At 42.4% G+C, this 19,885-nt stretch overlaps 1 protein-coding gene across 1 annotated transcript in view; it reads right to left on the reverse strand.

Moving 5' to 3' along the window:
* The window catches only part of LOC132826576 (striatin-interacting protein 2-like), a 40,904-nt gene extending 22,698 nt beyond the window's left edge, over positions 1-18,206 (reverse strand). The window contains exons 1-8 of the mRNA XM_060842533.1: positions 18,135-18,206; positions 14,649-14,718; positions 11,948-12,022; positions 10,484-10,618; positions 9,573-9,693; positions 8,902-8,970; positions 8,183-8,289; positions 3,532-3,659 (exon numbers count right to left, since the gene is read on the reverse strand). Of these exons, the coding sequence (XP_060698516.1) occupies positions 3,532-3,659; positions 8,183-8,289; positions 8,902-8,970; positions 9,573-9,693; positions 10,484-10,618; positions 11,948-12,022; positions 14,649-14,718; positions 18,135-18,206 (777 nt within the window). The remainder of the gene's footprint in view (positions 1-3,531; positions 3,660-8,182; positions 8,290-8,901; positions 8,971-9,572; positions 9,694-10,483; positions 10,619-11,947; positions 12,023-14,648; positions 14,719-18,134) is intronic.
* Between the last annotated feature and the right edge of the window lie 1,679 nt (positions 18,207-19,885).

Consider the following 19,885-nt stretch of genomic DNA (forward strand, 5'->3'; position numbering starts at 1 on the left):
TGCAGAAATGCTGAAGGCAGAGATGTAATAACTTTCAGATGGTAATTGAATAGATACTTTAAGGGCAGCACAGTGGCTCAGTGGTTAGCACTGTTGCCTCACAGCGCCAGGAACCCAGGTTCAATTCCTGCCTTGGGCAACTGTCTTTGTGCAGTTTGCACATTCTTCCTGGGTGCTCCGGTTTCCTCCCACAGTCCAAAGATGTGCAGGTCAGGTGAATTGGCCTTGCTAAATTGTCCATAGTGTGAAGTACATTAGACAGAGGGGAATGGGTCTGGGTGGGCTCCCCTTCAGAGGGTCGGTGTGGACTTGTTGGGCTGAAGGGCCTGTTTCCACACTGTAGGAAATCTAATCTAATCAAATAGAAGACTTTGTAGAGCTTTGGGAAACTTGTTTAATACTAGCTCTATCCACACAAGCTTAGGCTGAATAGCTGAAAATCAAATATTCCTATTCAGCACACAGAGACACGAGTGACTTGTTTATTCATCTACGACTCTCCTGAAGATTACTCTGGCAATGTACATTAATACCTAGAATTGAATAGTTAACGCATTTGTCCCGAGTATATACAAGCTCAAAGGCACAGTTTGCCTGTGGAATTTCTCTGCCCCATCAAGAACTCTTTCAAATATCCTATGCAGCCAACGACAGCAAAATGCAAATACTGGATTGGTCAATGGAGATGAAGGAGGATTTGGTCAAGGAAAAGGAGGCATACGTCAAGTTGAGACAGTTGGGATCGAGTGAGGGGTATGAGGGCAGTTGGAGTATATTCAAGGGAAATCAGGATGGCAAGTAGGGTTGAAAGAGAATCCAAAGGGATTCTACAAATGTATTAAGGGCAAACTGGTAACTAAGGAGAAAGTAGGACCCCTTAAGGATCAACAAGGCCGTCTAGGTGTAGAACAACAGGAAGTGGGTGAGATATTAAACGAGTATTTCACATCAATATTTACTGTAGAGAAGGATATGGAAACTAGAGAACTTGGAGAAATAAATAGTAATATTTTGAAAAGCTTGAATTAGTAATATCTTGAAATCCATATTACAGGAGGTGGTGGTGGATGTCTTTAAACACAAAGGTGGATAAATCCCCAGGACCTGATCAGGTGTAACCCAGAATTTTGTGGGAATCTAGGGAGGAGATTGCTGGTCCCCTTGCTGTGACATTTGTATCATTGATAGCAACGAGTGAGGTGCTGGAAGACTGGAGGTTGGCTAATGTGGTGCCATCATATAAGACAAGTGGTAAGAAAAGCCAGGGGACTATAGACCAGGGAACTTAATGTTAATGGTGGGTAAGCTGTTGGAAAGGATTCTGAGGGACATGCATTTGGAAAGGCAAGGACTCATTAGGGATAGCCAACATGGTTTTGAGAGTGGGAAATTGGGTCTTGATTGAGTTTTTTGAAGAAGTGAGAAAGAAGATTGATGAAGGCAGTTGTTTATATGGACTTCAGCAAGTCATTCAATAAGATTCTGCATGGTAGACTGGTTAGCAAAGTTAGATCACATGGATCCAAGGAAGAGCTAGCCAATTGGATACAAAATTGATTTGAAGGTGATGGATATTTGTTTTTCAAACTGGAGTCCTGTGATCAGCATTGTGCCACAAGGATCAATTATTGGGTCCACTGCATTTTGCCATTTATATAAATGATTTGAATGTGAACATAGGAGGTATGCTTAGTCAGCTTGCAGATGACATCAAAATTAGTGGCATAGTAGACAGTCAAAAGAAAGTTCTAAGAGTAAAACGGACCTTCATTGGATGGGCCAAAGGGCCAAAAAGTGGCAGACGGAGTTTAATTTAATAATTGTGAGGTATTGCATTTTGGTAAGGGAAACCAGGGCAGGACTTCAGCAGTTAATGGGAGTGCCCTGGGGAGTGTTGCTGAAGACAGACCTAAGAGGCGCAGATACATTGTTTTTTAAAAATGGAGACACAGTGAAATGAAAAAGGTGCTTGGCACGCTTGCCTTTATTGGTCAGAGTATTGGAGTTGGCATGTCATGTTGTGACTGCACAGGACATTGGTTAGGCCACTTTTAGGATACTGTGTTCAATCCTGGTCTCCCTGCGAGAGGGAGATGTTGCGAAACTTGAAAGGTTTCAGAAAAAAGTTACAAGGAGGGAGAGGCTGAATAGGCTGGAGCATTGAAGGCTGAGGGGTGACCTTATAGAGGTTTATAAAATCATGAAGGACATAGACAGGGTAAATAGACAATGTCTTTTTCCTCAGTGTAGGGGAGTCCAAAACTAGAAGGCATGGCTTTAAGGTGAGAGGGGAAAAGATTTAAGAGAGATCTGAGGGGCAACATTTTCACAGAGAGGGTGGTACACATATGGAACGAGCTGCCAGAGGATGTGACAGAGACAGGTACAATTGCAACATTTAAAAGGCATCCGGATGGATATATGAATAGGAAAGATTTAAAGGGATGTGGGCCAAATGCTGGCTAACAGAACTAGATCAGTTAAAGACATCTGGTCTGCATGGTTGAGTTGGACTGAAGGGTCTGTTTCCGTGCTGTATATCTCTTTGATGCCAAGCTCTACCTGGTAAGTTTTGATGCCTGTAGCAGCGTGACATCAAGTTCTGTGGTGCCCATGTTAAGGGCACCAATGTAATATAGGGCCCCATCTACAAAACACATTGAAATACTGAGGAAATTTTGATGGGACAAAATTAGCACTTAGACTGGCATCAAGCAGGTCAATAATGCCTCCTCACAGGAAGGGGAAAAACACTGTGAAGATCCCAGCTCAGGAGCAGGACAAGCAAGGGGTTTTAATAGCCTGCAGGGATTGAAAGGAGTACTACTAATTCATACAGCATCTGAAATTCCAGTTCCAGACTGGCCTGTGCCGGTAACTACTACTTTTGGTGATATTGGTTATGTTGGAAACGTGACCTCAGTGCTCCTACGAAGATGGAAAAAAAAACTAGCTATGGTTCCTTTGCCTCATGGCTAGCCTAACTCCAATGAAGTTCAGGAAAGACAAGATCAGGTGTAGACTCAGTTATGATGCTCTCCAGAAATGGAGGAGCCAGAACAGCCCCTGGTCCAAGGTATCAGTCTATTGCAGCTATGGATCCAAACCTTAGTGAGGAGCAGCATCTGCAGGAGATGGGTGTAAGTACGTGTGGGAGAATAGTTGTCTGCAGCACGTACCATCCACAAGATGTATTACAGCAATTCAAGGGGGTTTCTTCAGCAGCTCCTAAACCCAGCATTTCCATCAATTTAAATAAGGGCATCCCTGGAAACACCACTATCACCATCATATGCATCATATAAACCTGGCCATAAATTCAGATGTTTCTTCCCAAAACTCCCTTCCTGAGTGAGTGTACCAATTCCACACTGATTGCATTAGTTCAAGGCAACACATCACCGCGTTCTTGAGAGTGAGAAATTAAGGTTTGATTTAAAATTCTGGCCTTACCAGCAAAGCTCATACCCTGAGAATAAAATTTAGAGGGAGTTAAAAATATAATATAATGGAAAATACAAAAAGACCTACCAGAATAGTTTTCCAAAGGAGCAGCAACACCTTCTTAACAGGGCAATGTGGAGTGTATCCATTACAGTATTTATTAATGAGAGAGAATAGGAGAACTGCAAACGGCTCACCATTATGGACTGGGGAACCTAAGGAATAGGATGCAAATAATCAACAGAGGACACACATTAACTACTTGAGAAATAGTGCAGTCTGGATGAGTTTGGAGTAATCCAACTGCAAACTTTATTCACACAACTTCAGTAACAACTCTGTTTTAGTTGCAAGCAGGGTGGAGAAGGAGACAGAGACAAACAGAGACAGAGTGCAAGAGAGAGAGAGAGACAAAGAGAGAGAGAGAGAGAGAGAGAGAGACAGACACAGAGACAGAGACACAGAGACAGAGACAAAGAAAGAAAAAGAACCTTTGCATCTTCTTACAAAACAGTTGCTGCTGGAATAGGCAGCTGAAGAAATGGCCTGGGCTGTAAGGGGGGGGGGGGGGGGTGGGCAGTGGGTGGCGGGCAGGGTATCAACTCACCAACCTGGAATGGCTGCTGGATCACAATAAGGATATGACTGGGCTCAGCTACAGTTGAATATCTTGCCAATAATAAACATGCTGTGGTGTGGCTCAGAACATGTCAGTTAAATTTTCACATCCCAAATTGGTCAATCTTCATGTGGGAGTCCAGACAGACAGCAACAGCGGGTATTCAACTACCGGCTCCATTACAGTTAGAGCCTCCTCATTCTAACCTGATGCTCAGCAAAAGTGATTGGAAGCAATCAAGATCATGGGATTTGCTGAATATTACCATCCCTACCAGGTACATGAAAACAAAATGTATTCACGTTTGCAATTAAAAAAAACACTACAGTTGCCAAGTTTTTGTTTTAAAGTCAACAGTTGGCATTTAACAGATCACATTTAAAGGAATGTATTTAAAACCACACTGGAGCATATACAAAGTATTTGGAGCAGAGAAACAGACTGGAGGGTCCAATTGGTCAATGCTCGCTTTTACCCACATGAACCTCCTCCTCCTCCTCTTCAGTGCAACCCACTAGCATATATCAATTCCTTTCTCCCTCAAGTTCTCCATAAAAATATCAGTGTTGCTTAACTACTTCAGATGGTGATAAGTTCGACAGTATTTTAGAAAGTTACTTGCTGATGATATTCGTCACTTGGAATATTGTGTACAGTTCTGGTCACCCCATTACAGGAAGGATGTAGAAGCATTGGAAAAGACGCAGAGGAGATTTACCGGGATGTTGCCTGGTCTGGAGAGAAGGTCTTATGAGGAAAGGCTGAGGGACTTGGGCCTGTTGTCACTGGAGAGAAGGCTAAGAGGGGATTTAATAGAGACATACAAGATGATCAGAGGATTAGATAGAGTGGACAGAGAGAGTCTTTTTCCTAGGATGATGACGACATCGGCTTGCACGAGGGGGCATAACTGCAAATGGAGGGATGATAGATGGAAGACAGATATCAGAGGCAGGTTCTTTACTCAGAGTGGTAAGGGCATGGAATGCCCTGCCTGCCAATCTAATTAACTCAGCCACATTAGGGGCATTTAAACAGTCCTTCGATAAGCATATGGATGATGATGGGATAGTGTGGAGGGGATGGGCTTAGATTAGTTCCCAGGTCGACACAACATCGAGGGCCAAAGGGCCTGTTCTGCACTATATTGTTCTATGTTTGGATCCTGTCTTTACATATCCTTACAGTTATCTGCAGAGTGAAAAGTTATAAACATACACTTCCCAACTCAATAGCAGAGCAGTTTTAATCAGTACACTTTTTTTCTTTGTAAATAAACCTGCTCAGAGATATCATGATACGTCTCAAAAGCAAGTGGACTTGAACTCCAACCTTCTGTCCCAGAGACCACTTCACCAAAAAGAAAAAAAAATTTGTATGCGTCTCTTCATAAATGCTCAAGTGAAATTAAAAACATCATTCACTTGGATATTAATAAACTCGACTGACACACAATTAACAAGTGCTGCATTGTTAAACACCGAGTAAAGATGTTTTGCATGAATTCCTTATTAGGTATCTCAGTGACAATTTACACACCCTAGTTTTGGTCTCAACACTGTGCCCTGGTTATGTCTTCCCAAATTCTGTACACAAATTTCTGGGTCAATACTTCTGAGATTACAACTTTTATCAGATAAAATCCAGGGCATTACTTGTTTTATAACTGATGGAGTTGGACTCGTTCCCTGCAGTGAGCACTTTGCATTTATTTTTAAACAGTTAACAGTTTCTCATCTCTTTGTCTTCCCCTCCACTTTTCACCCCAACAAACCCACGTAGTTGTAAAACATCAAGTAAGACAGCAAATATGGATGCTTGAAATTTTTTAAAAATCAGAAAATTAAAGCACATTTGTTCAGTCAGTGCCCAAGTGAAGTGAAAGGTCAGATTACAGAGGTTTTGGATTCTTGCCCCTTGGTCAGAACACACAAGTGAGACAAGACTACCATACCATTAGTAACCCATCCTTTGTCTTGATACGGACTGACCCGCTGCACATTTGCAGCAGTCTCCGATTTTAAACAAATGCCAGGCAATGGTCACCTCCATCTAATAAGTAAGAATATAAGACCATAAGACATAGGAGTGGAAGTAAGGCCATTTGGCCCATCGAATCCACTCTGCCATTCAATCATTGGCTGATGGGCATTTCAACTCCACTTACCCGCATTCTCCCTGTAGCCCTTAATTCCTTGTGACATCAAGAATTTGTCAATCTCTCCCTTGAAGACATTTAGTGTACCAACCTCCACTGCACTCTGCAGCAATGAATTCCACAGGCCCACCACTCTCTGGCTGAAGAAATGTCTCCGCATTTCTGTTCTGAATTTACCCCCTCTAATTCTAACGCTGTGTCCACGGGTCCTAGTCTCCTCGCCTAATGGAAACAATTTCCTAAAGTCCACCCTTTTCAACCCACATATTATCTTGTAAGTTTCTATTAGATCTCCCATAAATCTTCTAAACTCCAATGAATACAATCCCAGGATCCTCAGCCGTTCCTCGTATGTTAGACCTACCATTCCAGGGATCATCCGTGTGAATCTGCTGGACATGCTCCAGTACCAGTATGTCCTTCCGGAGGTGTGGGGACACAGTACTCCAAATGGGACCTAACCAGAGCTTTATAAAGTCTCAGTAGTACAATGGTGCTTTTATATTCCAACCCCCTTGAGATAAATGGCAACATTGCATTCGTTTTCTTAATCACGGACTCAACCTGCATGTTTACCTTTAGAGACTCCTCGACTAGCACTCCCAGATCGCTCTGTACTTTGGCTTTACGAATTTTCTCACCGTTTAGAAAGTAGTCCATGCTTGTATTCTTTTTTCCGAAGTGCAAGACCTCGCATTTTGCACACATGGAATTCAATCAGCCATTTCCTGGACCACTCTCCCAAACTGTCTAGATCCTTCTGCAGCCTCCCCACTTCCTCAGTATTACCTGCCTGTCCACCTAACTTCGTATCATCAGCAAATTTTGCTAGAATTCCCCCAGAGCCTTCATCCAGATCATTAATATATAATGTGAACAGCTGCGGCCCCAACACTGAACCCTGCGGGACACCGCTTGTCACCGGCTGCCATTCCAAAAAAGTACCTTTTATCCCAACTCTCTGCCTTCTGTCAGACAGCCAATCCTCAACTAATTCCCTTGACATTCTGTGGCATGACTATTCCAACCATCAACATCCTACGGGTTACTACTTACCAGAAATTAGATCAAGCCATATAAATACAGTGGCTACACCAACAAGTGGTCCAGGGGCTGGAATTCTGAGGTGATTAAATCACCTTCTGACTCCCCAAAGCTTAGCCAGCATTTACCCGATATGTGTCAGGAGAATAATGGAATATGCTCCACTAGACCGGACGAATGCAGTTCCAAAAACATTCAAAAACACCATCCAGATATGGTACTACATCCGGAATGGTACTACATGCTCATTCCTGAAGGGCTCATGCCCGAAACATTGATTCTCCTACTTCTTGGATGCTGCCTTACCTGCTGCGCTTTTCCAGCAACACATTTTCAGCTCTGATCTCCAGCGTCTGCAGTCCTCACTTTATCCTACGGTACTACATCCACCAACTTAACATTCAAACTCACCCCCACCAATAACAGTGTTTGCAAGATGCACCAAAGCAACTGACCAAGGGTCCTTTGACTGCACCTTCCAAACCCACAAGCTCAACCACATCATAAATATAATGGCAGCAAAGTCATGAAAACAGCATCACCTGCAAATTCCACTCCAAGCCACTAACTATCCTGACTTGGAAAGTATATTATTCTTCTTTCACTACAGCTGAATTAAGATCCTTTTTAACTGTAATGTGGGTGTTGCCACTCCTAGTGGACCACAGCAATTCAAGTGGTGGCAGCTCACCACCACCTTCTCAAGGCCACTGAGGGATGGGCAAGAATTGTCGGCCGCACCAATGATACTAATATCCGATAAGATAAAAAACAAAGTCTGTCTAGAAGGGTGAACGCTGTAGGATTAGATAGAGAATCAGATTAATAGATCAATTCCCAACAGACGGGGAAGTAATCATACTCACTTAGTTCAAAGTTTGTGAGAAGACTCCCAGCTCGGCGAACAAAATACTCACTTAGTTCAGTCCGGAGTCCGTTTCTGGCTGAGCTCCACTCGGGTTTGTCATCCTCACCCTCACATCGTATGATCTCCACCATCAGGTACATAATATTGAGCAGCACCCTGGAATATTGGCCATGCACAAGTGTCAGGGCCTTGATAAAACTGCTGTCATACAAACACCCAACAGTGGAGCACTGAGTCACTCTAGGATGATAACTGCTGAAAGCTTATCCCAAAAGTCAGCAGGAAAATATAGAATTAAGGCTCTTCCTTACTTGAATGGGCCTCAGTGGTCAGTGTGCAAGTATGGTAACCAGAATGCATCAACCAGAGCAGGTGATTTGACCCTGGTCAGTTCACAAGAATGCTATTAAAACTGGTCACTGGATCTGCCACTCAACAATACCATTGCCCATTTTCAGGTTGCTATCCAGACAATACTACTGGAAACTGGACAGGTATGGATACCTGAATTGGGTGAGTTAAATAGTCTGGCAACATCAGCTCATGGCACACATGTTGGATGTGAGCAAAGTACCAGGTGGTGCCTTACAGCACAGTATGAGCTAATACCTTCAGAACAGGCAATGGAGTAGAGACAAAAAACACAAATAGCCAACAGTTAGAACATGTTTCCGTGGAACACAGACGGTCAGACGTATTTTATGATTCAGGTCGCCACATCTTGTAGGAGGACTGATGTAGTTAGGAACGGATATACAATCCTCTCACCTCAGTTCAGTGCTATCTGCTAGGGAGATGGCTGGTTTTCTCAGAGAACTGCTGCATGTCTGGCTGTTACTGCATATAAACAGAAGTATATTTTCATCTATATGCATACTTCCATTAACAAGGTGACAGTCATAAACTCTATGATGTATACAGAATAGAACTAATTCTCTGATGTTGCCCACTGGCTCAGTTTGACATTATACAACAGCACAATTCAAGTTGCCAAATGCAAGCTAGAGTTTGTATTTGATCACAACTGCAATAGTTCACAGAGATATAAGGAGGACGCCAATGGGCCTATCTAACATGTTCTTCTTTGATTCTCCCTATCAAGGCACCTAACTTTATGAATGAATCCAAAGTTTATGCCTTCCCTGCTCTGTCCAGGGATTACTCTGGGTCCTGACCACTCCTAGTCTGATGAAATACTCTCTAACATCAGTCCTGAACTGGCCTTTCACCAACCGCTACTCACACCCCTCTTCACAAATTTGAGGAGATCCTAGTCTCTTAGGGTAGGACGTCCTCTGTTAGGCTTGTCAAGATGTATCCCAGCCTACGGTTTTACTGGACCCCATCCAGTGGGCTTATGAGCTTAATTTAACTTAATGCTGAAAAGTGACCTACTGACAGATTGTCACAACCACCAACGGGTTGTCTCCTTCACTCACTCGATCTCCATGTTGAGCAGCTCCACCAATGCCCCAAATGTGCCCATTTCATAGAGAAGGAAGACATTGTATCGAGCCCAATGTATTACTTCAGTTTCTGTGTAGCAGTCATCAAACACACCTGAGGAAAAATTAAAGCAGAAGAATCAAGTATAGCAAGTAGGAGGAAAAGACACTGTTTTAGTTTTGTTTCTTGTGGGTAAGACAACCTCATATCTCTTATAATATTTTAAAAAGCATGTGCCTTGCCCTTTACAATGTGCATACATTTGCATTATCTTGTGTCGTATCCGAAGAGAGACATTTTGAGAATGGCCCAGCCGGTACTTTCTGGATAGCTATGCACAGCCTACTGGGAACACTGGAAAAGTGTGCAGTTTACTGATCAGAAATGGAAGTCATGTCAGTCCTATTGGTATGGGTCAATGTCAAATGTTTTCAAATCATGCTCTTGAACTTGACACTGAAGGAACTCAACTTGCCAATGAAGTGGGGTAGGGGAGCATGAAGAACACAAATTTTTGCAGACATAATCTGAGGTGGATTTAATTTAGAGACTACTGCACATGGCTCATGTCTTATCATCTATATGTATGTATATGAAGTGTGACTAGTTAGGGTGTTAAACATCCTTGTGCTTCAGGTCTATGTTTTGTACAGGTTAACATTGGTTTAAATCATGATGTTGCTTGAAGTTTCCACTGGATTTACACAACATATAAATTACCAGAAGAAGTAAGCTCCTCAAGTCTGCTCCACCATACAATAATATCATGGCTAATTGGATTGAGGCTACAACTCCAAATTTCTGTCTACACCCAACATTGTTGACTCAGCTGTTCACAGAATAGTAATAGCTGCAGGAGTTAATTTGGAAAGGAAATGAGTAATACTGTCCCATCATCAATTACCTTGGGCTAGATAAAGTATAGCTCTGGCAAATTTAAGTCTCTTCTCCTTATTGATCACTTCCAATCCATCCAGCAACCTCATCAAGTAGGATTTATGCTCATTTTCTTCCAATTCTACCCATTTCTTGCCCCTTCCTGGAAAAGGAAAAAAGGGTATTAAATTATAGTGATGCCATCATTCCTATTCCTCGTCAATCCAAAATTCCATCAAGGTAAACAAGCCTTTCTGGGTCCCCAAAGGTTTTCAGACCAATTCAATCCATTCCCTGGGAAACAATGTGACCACTAATTTTCAGAATTTGAGACAGACTACATACAAAAAAGAAGCAAAAAGAAATATGAATGAGGGAGAAACTTGCTCTGTTAAACATATTCCTTTCACTCCACAAAAATGTTATATGTATTATGTAACTGGAATCTGCTACCTGTGGTCTTTCTCCGCAGTCACTCGGATGATGTTAATTAGCCTGTAGTGAACTGGGTTTTTGGGCAGTGTGTGGGTGTTTATCAAACACATTGAGAATAACAGAAATTAATCAGATGAATGCAGTGGAACAGGGAGCATTGCTGTGGTTGGAGCTAATCTTATTGAACTTGAGGTTCAGTAACCAGTGATGCAGTCAATGGCACAACCTATTGTGAGTTATAGTATAAACTTCCATGTATCACAATGTGCACACTACGGACTAAGTGGCCTAAAATGATAACATTGTAGAAAGGATGCACAGAAAAAGGTAACTTAATCAAATGATGTAAAACAGAAATGACAGGAATTAGGAAAACAAATAGAATTACTGAAGGACTCAGTCCATCGGTCCTCAAAATCTCTAAAATGGTTCAGCTCATAGAATAATGCAGCACATGAGGTGATCATTTGGTCTGTCAAATTCTATACAAGTTGTTTGTAAGAGGTATCCAATATTCTCATTCTCCTTTGCTCATCACATATCAAGTATTATTACCTTTCAAATATTTATTGAATTCCCTCTCAAAAGTTATTATCAAATCTGTTTTGATCGCTTTTTCAGGTTATTTCATACAGAAACAACTTGCTAGGCAAATAATTTCTCACTCTGGCTCTTTTGACAATCAACTTAAGTCTGCGTCCTCTTGTTGCCATCATTTCTCCAATGGAGGTAATTTCTCATCTATTCTACCAAAACATTCATGACATAGATGTGCACACCAATGAACTATTTGTTTAATCTTTCCTGATCTTTGAAGGTCAAACCTAATTTATCTCCTACCTCTCCAAGAAACTGAAGTCCCTTATTCCTGTTAGCATTCTAGTTATCATCATTCATTATTAAAAGGCGCTTACAGGTAAATTTATCTCCAAACTTCAGCTTCTTCACTCCAATCCTGGAAAATTGTCCTGCCCCAAAATCCTGCTCAAACAAATCTGGCAATTACACCAAAGGTTTTATGAGGACCCCGTTTCTACCCCGTGCAATTGTCCATTACCATGTATTGCAAAATCCTCTTCAAAGCAATCCCTGTTAGCAGCAAATTCAGGCTCTTCAGTGTAACTGTACAGCTCTGCAGAAAGAGAAAAAAGGTAAGATTGTTCAAGGTAAGTGTCCTTCCTTAACGGGAGACAAACTTGCATTGGCACACATTTAGTAAAGGTTATTCCTGGGATGACGGAATTCTCTCACAAGGAAAGTTCAGAAGGATGGGCCTATACTCAATCAAGTTTAGAAGAATGACACATGATCTTTTTTAAAAATTAATTACGTAATACTACTTTTAAAATGTATTAAAATATACATTTATAAAGATTCTGAGAAAGCTTGACAGGGTAGATGCTGGAAGAACGGTTTCTCCTGCATGAGAGTTTATAACAATAGGAAACAATTTAAAAACAAAGGGCATCTCATTTAAGAAACCGATGAGAAGTTTCTTCTCATGGGGTCATTAGTTTTTGGAATACACTTCACAGAAAGCAGTGGGGGTTTGGTCATTGAATATGCAGGCTATGTTAGACAAATTTTTGATCAACAAAATAGCACAGGAATCATAGAACAGACAGGAAAGTAAAGGCCACAATCAGGTCAACCATGATCTTATTGAATGGCTGAGCAAGCTCAATGGGCTGAATGGCCTACTTTTGTTTCCATGTCTTCTGATGTTAATATCATGCAGTGCGCCTGTAAGGTTCCTCCACATTGCCTACCTCTCTGTGTTGACAAAGGAACCCATTTAATACTGAATTCTTTTTGCTAAGTTATAGCCTTTCTTTGTAAAGTTTTGCAAACTTTGACTTTCAGAAATTTTCCACATCAGCTTCTCCAGTATGTGTTTAAATGTGGATTTTCTCTATATTCAATTAGTTTTCAGCATTTACTTTTCCAGGATTCATCACTGTTACTCCATTTAACTACTTCCTTCTTCCATCTGGCCCCTTTCTTTTATCTGATTGTGATTGTAGTTGTGTATTGGACTAGTAATTGAGAGACTTTGATCAATAATCCAGAGAGACTGATACAGACATAGGAAAAATAAAGAATTTGCATTTACTTTAAAATATCTTGGAAATTATTAATAGTTTCTGTAAAAATAGACACAAAACTGTCCAGTTGTCCTAAAAATGAAGCCCTTACTCAATGTAGACCTATATGGGATTCCAGTCTTATACCAACATTCTTAAATTTCCCTTTAAAGCAAGCGTTGAATTGCAACACATTTCTACAAACAGAAACAGAAGCTGAAGGAGACTTGGGATAGGCAAGAAATACCAACCTTTCATTTCAAGACCCATTTCCTTAAAATCATTAGGACCTCCTCGGAGAAGATTCAATCCCAGTGTTTGGAACTCACGAAAATTGAGACTAAAATGCTTATCTTTCTCCATATCCTCTCAGCTCATTGTATGCTCCAAACTTGCACCATTCTACAGATCTTCCCCCAACTTCTGAGATCTTGTGCTCCTAATGAATACCCAAAACAATCACCCTGCACCTTAAAAAGTCCCCTTAGTTAACCTCTGATGAAAACCTCATCTTAAATCAAGCATTTAGAGTTTACTCACTTAAACCCATAGCCACCTGTTTCCTTACTTCAGTCCTGTTTCTGTCCTTCATTTGACAATATTGAGGGTGACTATGGCTTGCTGTTTCTGCTAGATCTCATTTTTTTTCCCCAAACATCACACTATTCAATGGGGGTGGACTGAGGTGTGCAGGTGTGGCATAAACCTTATAAACTTCCACACTACTTCTCATTGTAGTCCACAGATCTCTTGCAACAGTGTCTCTTCCCACACTTTGTCTACAGTTTGTTACAAACTTTCTTACTCAGCCCCTCCTGTTTCTAAATTACACGTACCCTCTCAGCAATATCACTGACAGGCATGAATGCAGCCTTTATAGAAATGTAGTCCAGCAACAGGAACAGGCCCTTCAGCCCACCATCTGTGCTGACCATGATGCCATTCTAAAACAATCCTACCTGCCTGCATGATAGCTCTCCATCAAGAGAATGTTACACTGTTGAAAGTGGTGTCTTTTAGAGGAAACATTAAACCCTCACATGCAAGAATTAAAAACAGAAATTCTACAATCCTAGTCAATGCTAGACCCTCTGGAATTAAGTCCTTATTTTCTGTCTCTCCTCCTTTAGATAGTTCTTTCAAACTTCCCTCTTCAACAAAGCTTTTGGTCAACTGTCTTAATATTTTCATACATGATTCGATGTCAGAGAGCTCCTGAAGCTGATTGTGAGTACAGCCACATCAAAACAGCAACAGAAATGTAAGTTTATCTTGTCATTTATCACATTGTTGTTTGTGGCACCTTGACGTGTGAACATTATTAAACAGCAAATGTGATAGCCAATGATTTTTTTCAAAAGTCTTTAATTGACTGAAGTGTTTGGAATGCCTGGGGAAATGAAAAACATCGAAAAGTCACAAATTCTCCCTTTCTCACAACCAGGTGGTACACAAATTCATGTTAGTTTTTCTTCCCATCCAGCACATTCATTGTTGCCAACTGCATCAGCTGATGGTCACATCAATGAAAACATCTCCAAATCAGCAACACTAAAGAAATACAAAACTTATTACAACTGCTGATACGAAATAACTTACCAAAAACTAAATTCAGTTCTGTAACTGAAGCAGAAGACTAAAATATACAGAGTAGCAAGGGACAAGTCATCTCACCTGACAGTTCTGCAACAATGCTGTCGGAATCTCCATATTCAAATTCTAGGTTGGGGAGATCCAATGAACCCTAAAAATTGGAAAGAGGAGCATTTCTGTTGGTTTCAATCCTAATGTCACCACCACACCTTACGGCTTTAAAGTATCAACCAATGCATTTGACACAATTTTAATTCAGGGAGGGAAGGACTGAAAGTAGAAACAATTTAGTCCCTCAAGCCCATTTGCCCCCCTGCTCCCCCTCCTCCACCTCATCTCCCCCGTTCTGGGATCTGCACAGGAGGAACTCTTGAAACATACCAGTAACCTGATTATGTATGATTCATTCTAATAAGTCTTTGATATTTCTAGAGGAAGGCTCTGGAAAATTCCTTCCTGAGCCTCAAGTATGCAAGTCAAGGACGACTGCAGATCATCTATCTAACCTTGATGTTTTCTGTTATTCACTTTGGGATGTTGCTGTTGCTGTCTGGCCATCATTTATCGCCCATCCTGAGTTGCCCTTGAGAAAGTGGTGGTGTGCTGCCTGTTTGAACTGCTGCAGTCCACATGCTGTACACGTGGTTAACCCAAAATATCCCAAGGAAGAGAATTCCAGGATTTGACCCAGTGACAGTGAAGGTACAGCGATATATTTCCAAGTCAGGATGGGGAGAGGTTTGGAGGGGAACTGGCAGGTGTTCTCATGTATCTGCTGCCCTTTTTGTTTGAGTTGGAAGTGATCATGGGTTTGGAAGGTACAGTCTAAGGATCTTTCATGAATTTCTGCAGTGCATCTTGTGGATAGTACACACTGCTGTTACTGAGCATTAGTGGAGATGATACCAGTCAAGCGGGCTGCTTTGGCCTGGATGGAGTCAAGCTTCTTGAATGTTGTTGGAGCTGCATCCATTCCAGGCAACTGGGAAGTATTCCATCACACTACTGACTTGTGCCTTCGAGATGATGGACACACTTTGGAGAGTCAGGAGGGGAATTACTCACCACACTGAATCTGCTTTTGGAGCCACTGTATTTGTGGTGAGTCCAGTTGAGTTTCTGTTCAATATTAACCCCCAGGATGTTGGTAGTGGGGGATTTAGCGATAGAAATACCACTGAATGTCAAGGGATGTTGGTCAAATGATTTCTTATTGGAGATGGTCATTGTCTGGCATTTGTGTAGCACAAATATTACATGCCACTTGTCAGCCCAAGTCTGGATATTATCCGGATCATATTGCATTTGAAACAAGTGCAACATTGTTCAGTATCTGAGGAGTCACAATCGTGCTGAACATTGTACTATCATCGGTGAACATCCCCACTTCCGACCTCATAATGGAGGAAAGGTCATTGATGAAACAGTGAAGAAGGTTGGGCATAGGACATTATCCCAAGGAACTCCTGCAGAGGTGTCCTAGAGCCGAAATGACCAAGCTCCGACAACTGCAACTATCTTCCTATGTGCCAGGTATGATTCCAACCAGCAGCAAGTTTGCCCCTACTACCCATCCAGTTTTACTTGGGCTCCTGGATGCCACACTATCGAAAGCAGCTTTAATGTCAAGGGCTGTCACTCTCATTTCCCCTCTGGAATTCAGCTCTTTTGTCCATGTCTGAACCTAGGTTGTAATGGGGTCAGGAGCTGAGTGGCCCTGGCAGAACCAAACTGGGCATCACTGAGCAGGTTATTGCTAACAGGTGCTGCTTGATAGCATGGGTGAAGACACCTTTAATCACTTCACTCATGATACAGAGTAATTTGACAGGTAGTAATTGCTTTTTTATGTACAGGACATACCTGGGAACTTTTTCACATTGTCAGATAGTAGCCAGTGTTGTAACTGTACAGGAACTTCTTGGCTAGTGAAGCAGCAATTCTGGAGGACAAGTCCTCAATAATATTGCTGGAATGTTGTCAGGATCCACAGCCTTTGCAGTATCCAGTGCCTCTAACCATTTCTTGATATCACATGGAGTGAATCAAATCAGCTACATTACATAGCCTGCTTTTCTTGTTTATCAATTTCATGTCAATTGAAATTTAAAAGCTGCCAGAAATTAACCACCACCCAAAGTGACATTTCACCATGCAATGATGCCAAGATCCCTCAGCAGGTATCATTTCAGAGACTGGTAGTACCATGGAGAATAAGCTAGATCAATAGATTTTTGTTGGATGAGGGTATTAAGGATTATGGAACATTGGTGAGTAATGAGAATGAGATAAAGATAATCCTTGATCTAGTTAAATGGCAAAACAAAGACTCCAACTATGTGACCTCCCGTTCCTATGGCATTTAAGCAATGACATGAGCACACTGCACTGAGGCACAGATTTTAAGGGCTGACAATGAGTTGGGAAATAAGCACAATGTCAACTTTATTTTCTTCAGGAAGTTGACCTTCCAATTCCAAGAACCATACTACAATCTTCATGGCAACACAGGTAGATGCTTGTTGTCCACTTCCTAGCAGCCCCTAATCCCCTTTAAAGGGGCAAATCAGAAGTGACAATAATGCGACTCTTGCAAATGCAAACATTCACTCACCACAGGTATCCTCTAGAGTAAACACAGTGAAGCAATCCATCCAGAGATCATGCCCTTTAAAAGCACGTACTCCAATATACAATCATTCCATGAAATGGTAGATCATTTCAGACTGGCACACAGCAGAGATGTCAACTGAATATGACATGGCTCGAGAGATACAAACTGGTACCCATATTCACCCAAACATATCAGATAATATGTTTCTATCAAGCAACACCTCATCTTTCTCCTGCACAATGATGCTCACTGTGATGATAACAAGTAACAGCTTCCCATCGAATTGGGACAGAGATGGAAAATGTGAAGAGAAATGAGGAGTGGAAAACAAGATGAAAAAAGGCAATACATAGGAGGGAGAAAATAGTGGGAGAATTCGTGGGGACAAGGTAGGCAGAAGAGTGCGAGACACACCACTCTTTCAACCCCGTTGTGAGAGAGTTGGACAAACAGAAAAGGGAAACAGGAGAGAGAAAAAGAAGCAAAAACGGAAATTACTGGAAAACCTCAGCAGGTCTGGCAGCCTCCGTGGCAAGAAAGCAGAGTTAACGTCCCTTCACACTTCGTTGACACTTCAAAAGTCCTGTAGAGTATTTATTGGACGGTTGCTTGTGAAAGCGCTGCGTGCTGCCCTTCTTGGTAGAGAGTTTTGAAAAGTTGGCCCAACCTGGTTTTGTTGTTGAACAGAAAACTTCAGCAGCTCGCTGACTAGTTTTATGGGTCACTTCGGGACTGGAGGTCTCGCTTATTACCATCGCCGAGTGCCACTTGCTCCAGTTGGCGTGCGGAGCAGGATCCGAGGGACTGACCGGGAAGTAGCGGCACCTGCTCTCCCCCCTCACTGACTGGCTGCCTCTGACATTCCCCTCTCCCTCCAATACCGCTCGGTTATTATTAGACACTGTCACCTGCTGTTGTCTATCTGTGGGACCACGGCCGAAACTGATGCTCACCTCCGATTCTCTCCGCTGATGTCGGCAAAGCTCCTTAAGACGCGGTGCTGAGCTCCCGCCCGCTGCCTCCATCCTCACGCGGACCGAACTCTGTTACATTCTGTAACCAAGCGCCGGCGTTCCAGACCCCGCCCACTCGCTCTTCATTGGGCCCAGCTGTTCTGGAGGCGGGGCCCGCCGGCAGACTCGCCCTGTGATTGGAAAAACGTGACGTCAATCCGCGACGTCGCGCGGCCGCAGGACTCCTCCCTCCCGAACACGAGGTGACCATTCGGCCCTCCCTGACCGTGCCAGCTCTCTGCAAGAGCAACTTCACTCATCCCCACTGTTAACAGAACTGAGAGGATCTGGCCTCGTCTGTGGTCGGAGAAAGAGAATGAACAATTAGCATCCTACTTCTTCCCAGTAGTCACATTGGATTTGTGATGCCAAGACAGTCAAGGCTATGGGTCAAGCGCTGGTAAGTAGGCTTAGTGTAGTTACAAGAATTAGGGACTAGAGTCGGCTGTTTGGCCCCTTGAGCCTGCTACACCATTCAATAAGATTATGGCTGATCCTACGTTCCTCATGGAGTAAGTGAGCACTGCAGATGCTGGAGATCAGAGTCAAAAGTTATGGCGCTGGAAAAACACAGCTGGTCAGGCAGCATCTGAGGAGCAGGAGAGTCGACATTTCAAGCTAAAGCTCTTCCTTGAATGGGCCAAGAATTGGCCTATGGAGTTTAATGTAAATAAATGTGAGATGTTGCATTTTGGTAAGGCCAAGGAGGACAGGGACGGGAGGACAGGTAATGGCAGGGCCTTGGGGAATACTGCCTAGCAAAGAGAACAGTAGTACATAGTTCCTTGAAAGTGGAGTTGCAGGTAGAGAAGGTGATGAAGAAAGTGTTTGACATGCTAGCATTCATTGTTTATAACATTGAGTAAAGGAGTTGAGATGTCATATTGCAGCTGTACAGGACATTATAGAGAAGCATAAAGATGTACAGCATGGAAACAGACCCTTTGGTCCAACTTATCCATGCCGACCAGATATCCTAACCTAGTCCCATTTGCCAGCACTTGGCCCATAACCCACTAAACCCTTCCTATTCCGATACTCATTCATTTAAATCTTGTAATTGTACCAGTCTCCACCATTTGCTCTGGCAGCTTATTCCATATATGCACCACCCTCTGCGTTAAAATTTCCCCTTAGGTCCCTTTTAAATCTTTCCGCTCTCACCCTAAACCTATGCCCTGTAGTTTTGGATTTCCCCCCACCCAAAGGAAAAGACCTTGTCTATTCACTCTATCCATGCCCTTTATGATTTTATAAACCTCTATAAAGTCACCTCTCAGCTTCTGACACTCCAGGGAAAACAGCCCACACCTTTTCAGCCTCTCCCTATAGCTTAAACCCTCCAACCCTGGCAACATCTTTGTTAATCTTTTCTGAACTTTTTCAAGTTTCACAATAGCCTTCCGATAGGAGGGAAACGAGAATTGCACACAATATTCCAAAAGTGGCCTAACCAACATACTGTACAGCTGCAACATGACCTCCCAACTCCTATGCCTGATGCTCTGACCAATAAAGGAAAGCATACCAAACACCTTCTTCACAATCCTATCTACCTGCGACTCCACTTTCTGCAAATCTGTTCCAAATCCCCTACCATTTGCCCATAGCCCTCTAAGTCTTTATTTAAAAAGCTAAATTCCAAATCGTTTTTGAGAATAACTGCTTGATCTGCATCCAGCTGCCGTTCA

The sequence above is a fragment of the Hemiscyllium ocellatum genome, chromosome 23 (genome assembly GCF_020745735.1).
Source record: "Hemiscyllium ocellatum isolate sHemOce1 chromosome 23, sHemOce1.pat.X.cur, whole genome shotgun sequence".
Classification (NCBI taxonomy): Eukaryota; Metazoa; Chordata; class Chondrichthyes; order Orectolobiformes; family Hemiscylliidae; genus Hemiscyllium; species Hemiscyllium ocellatum.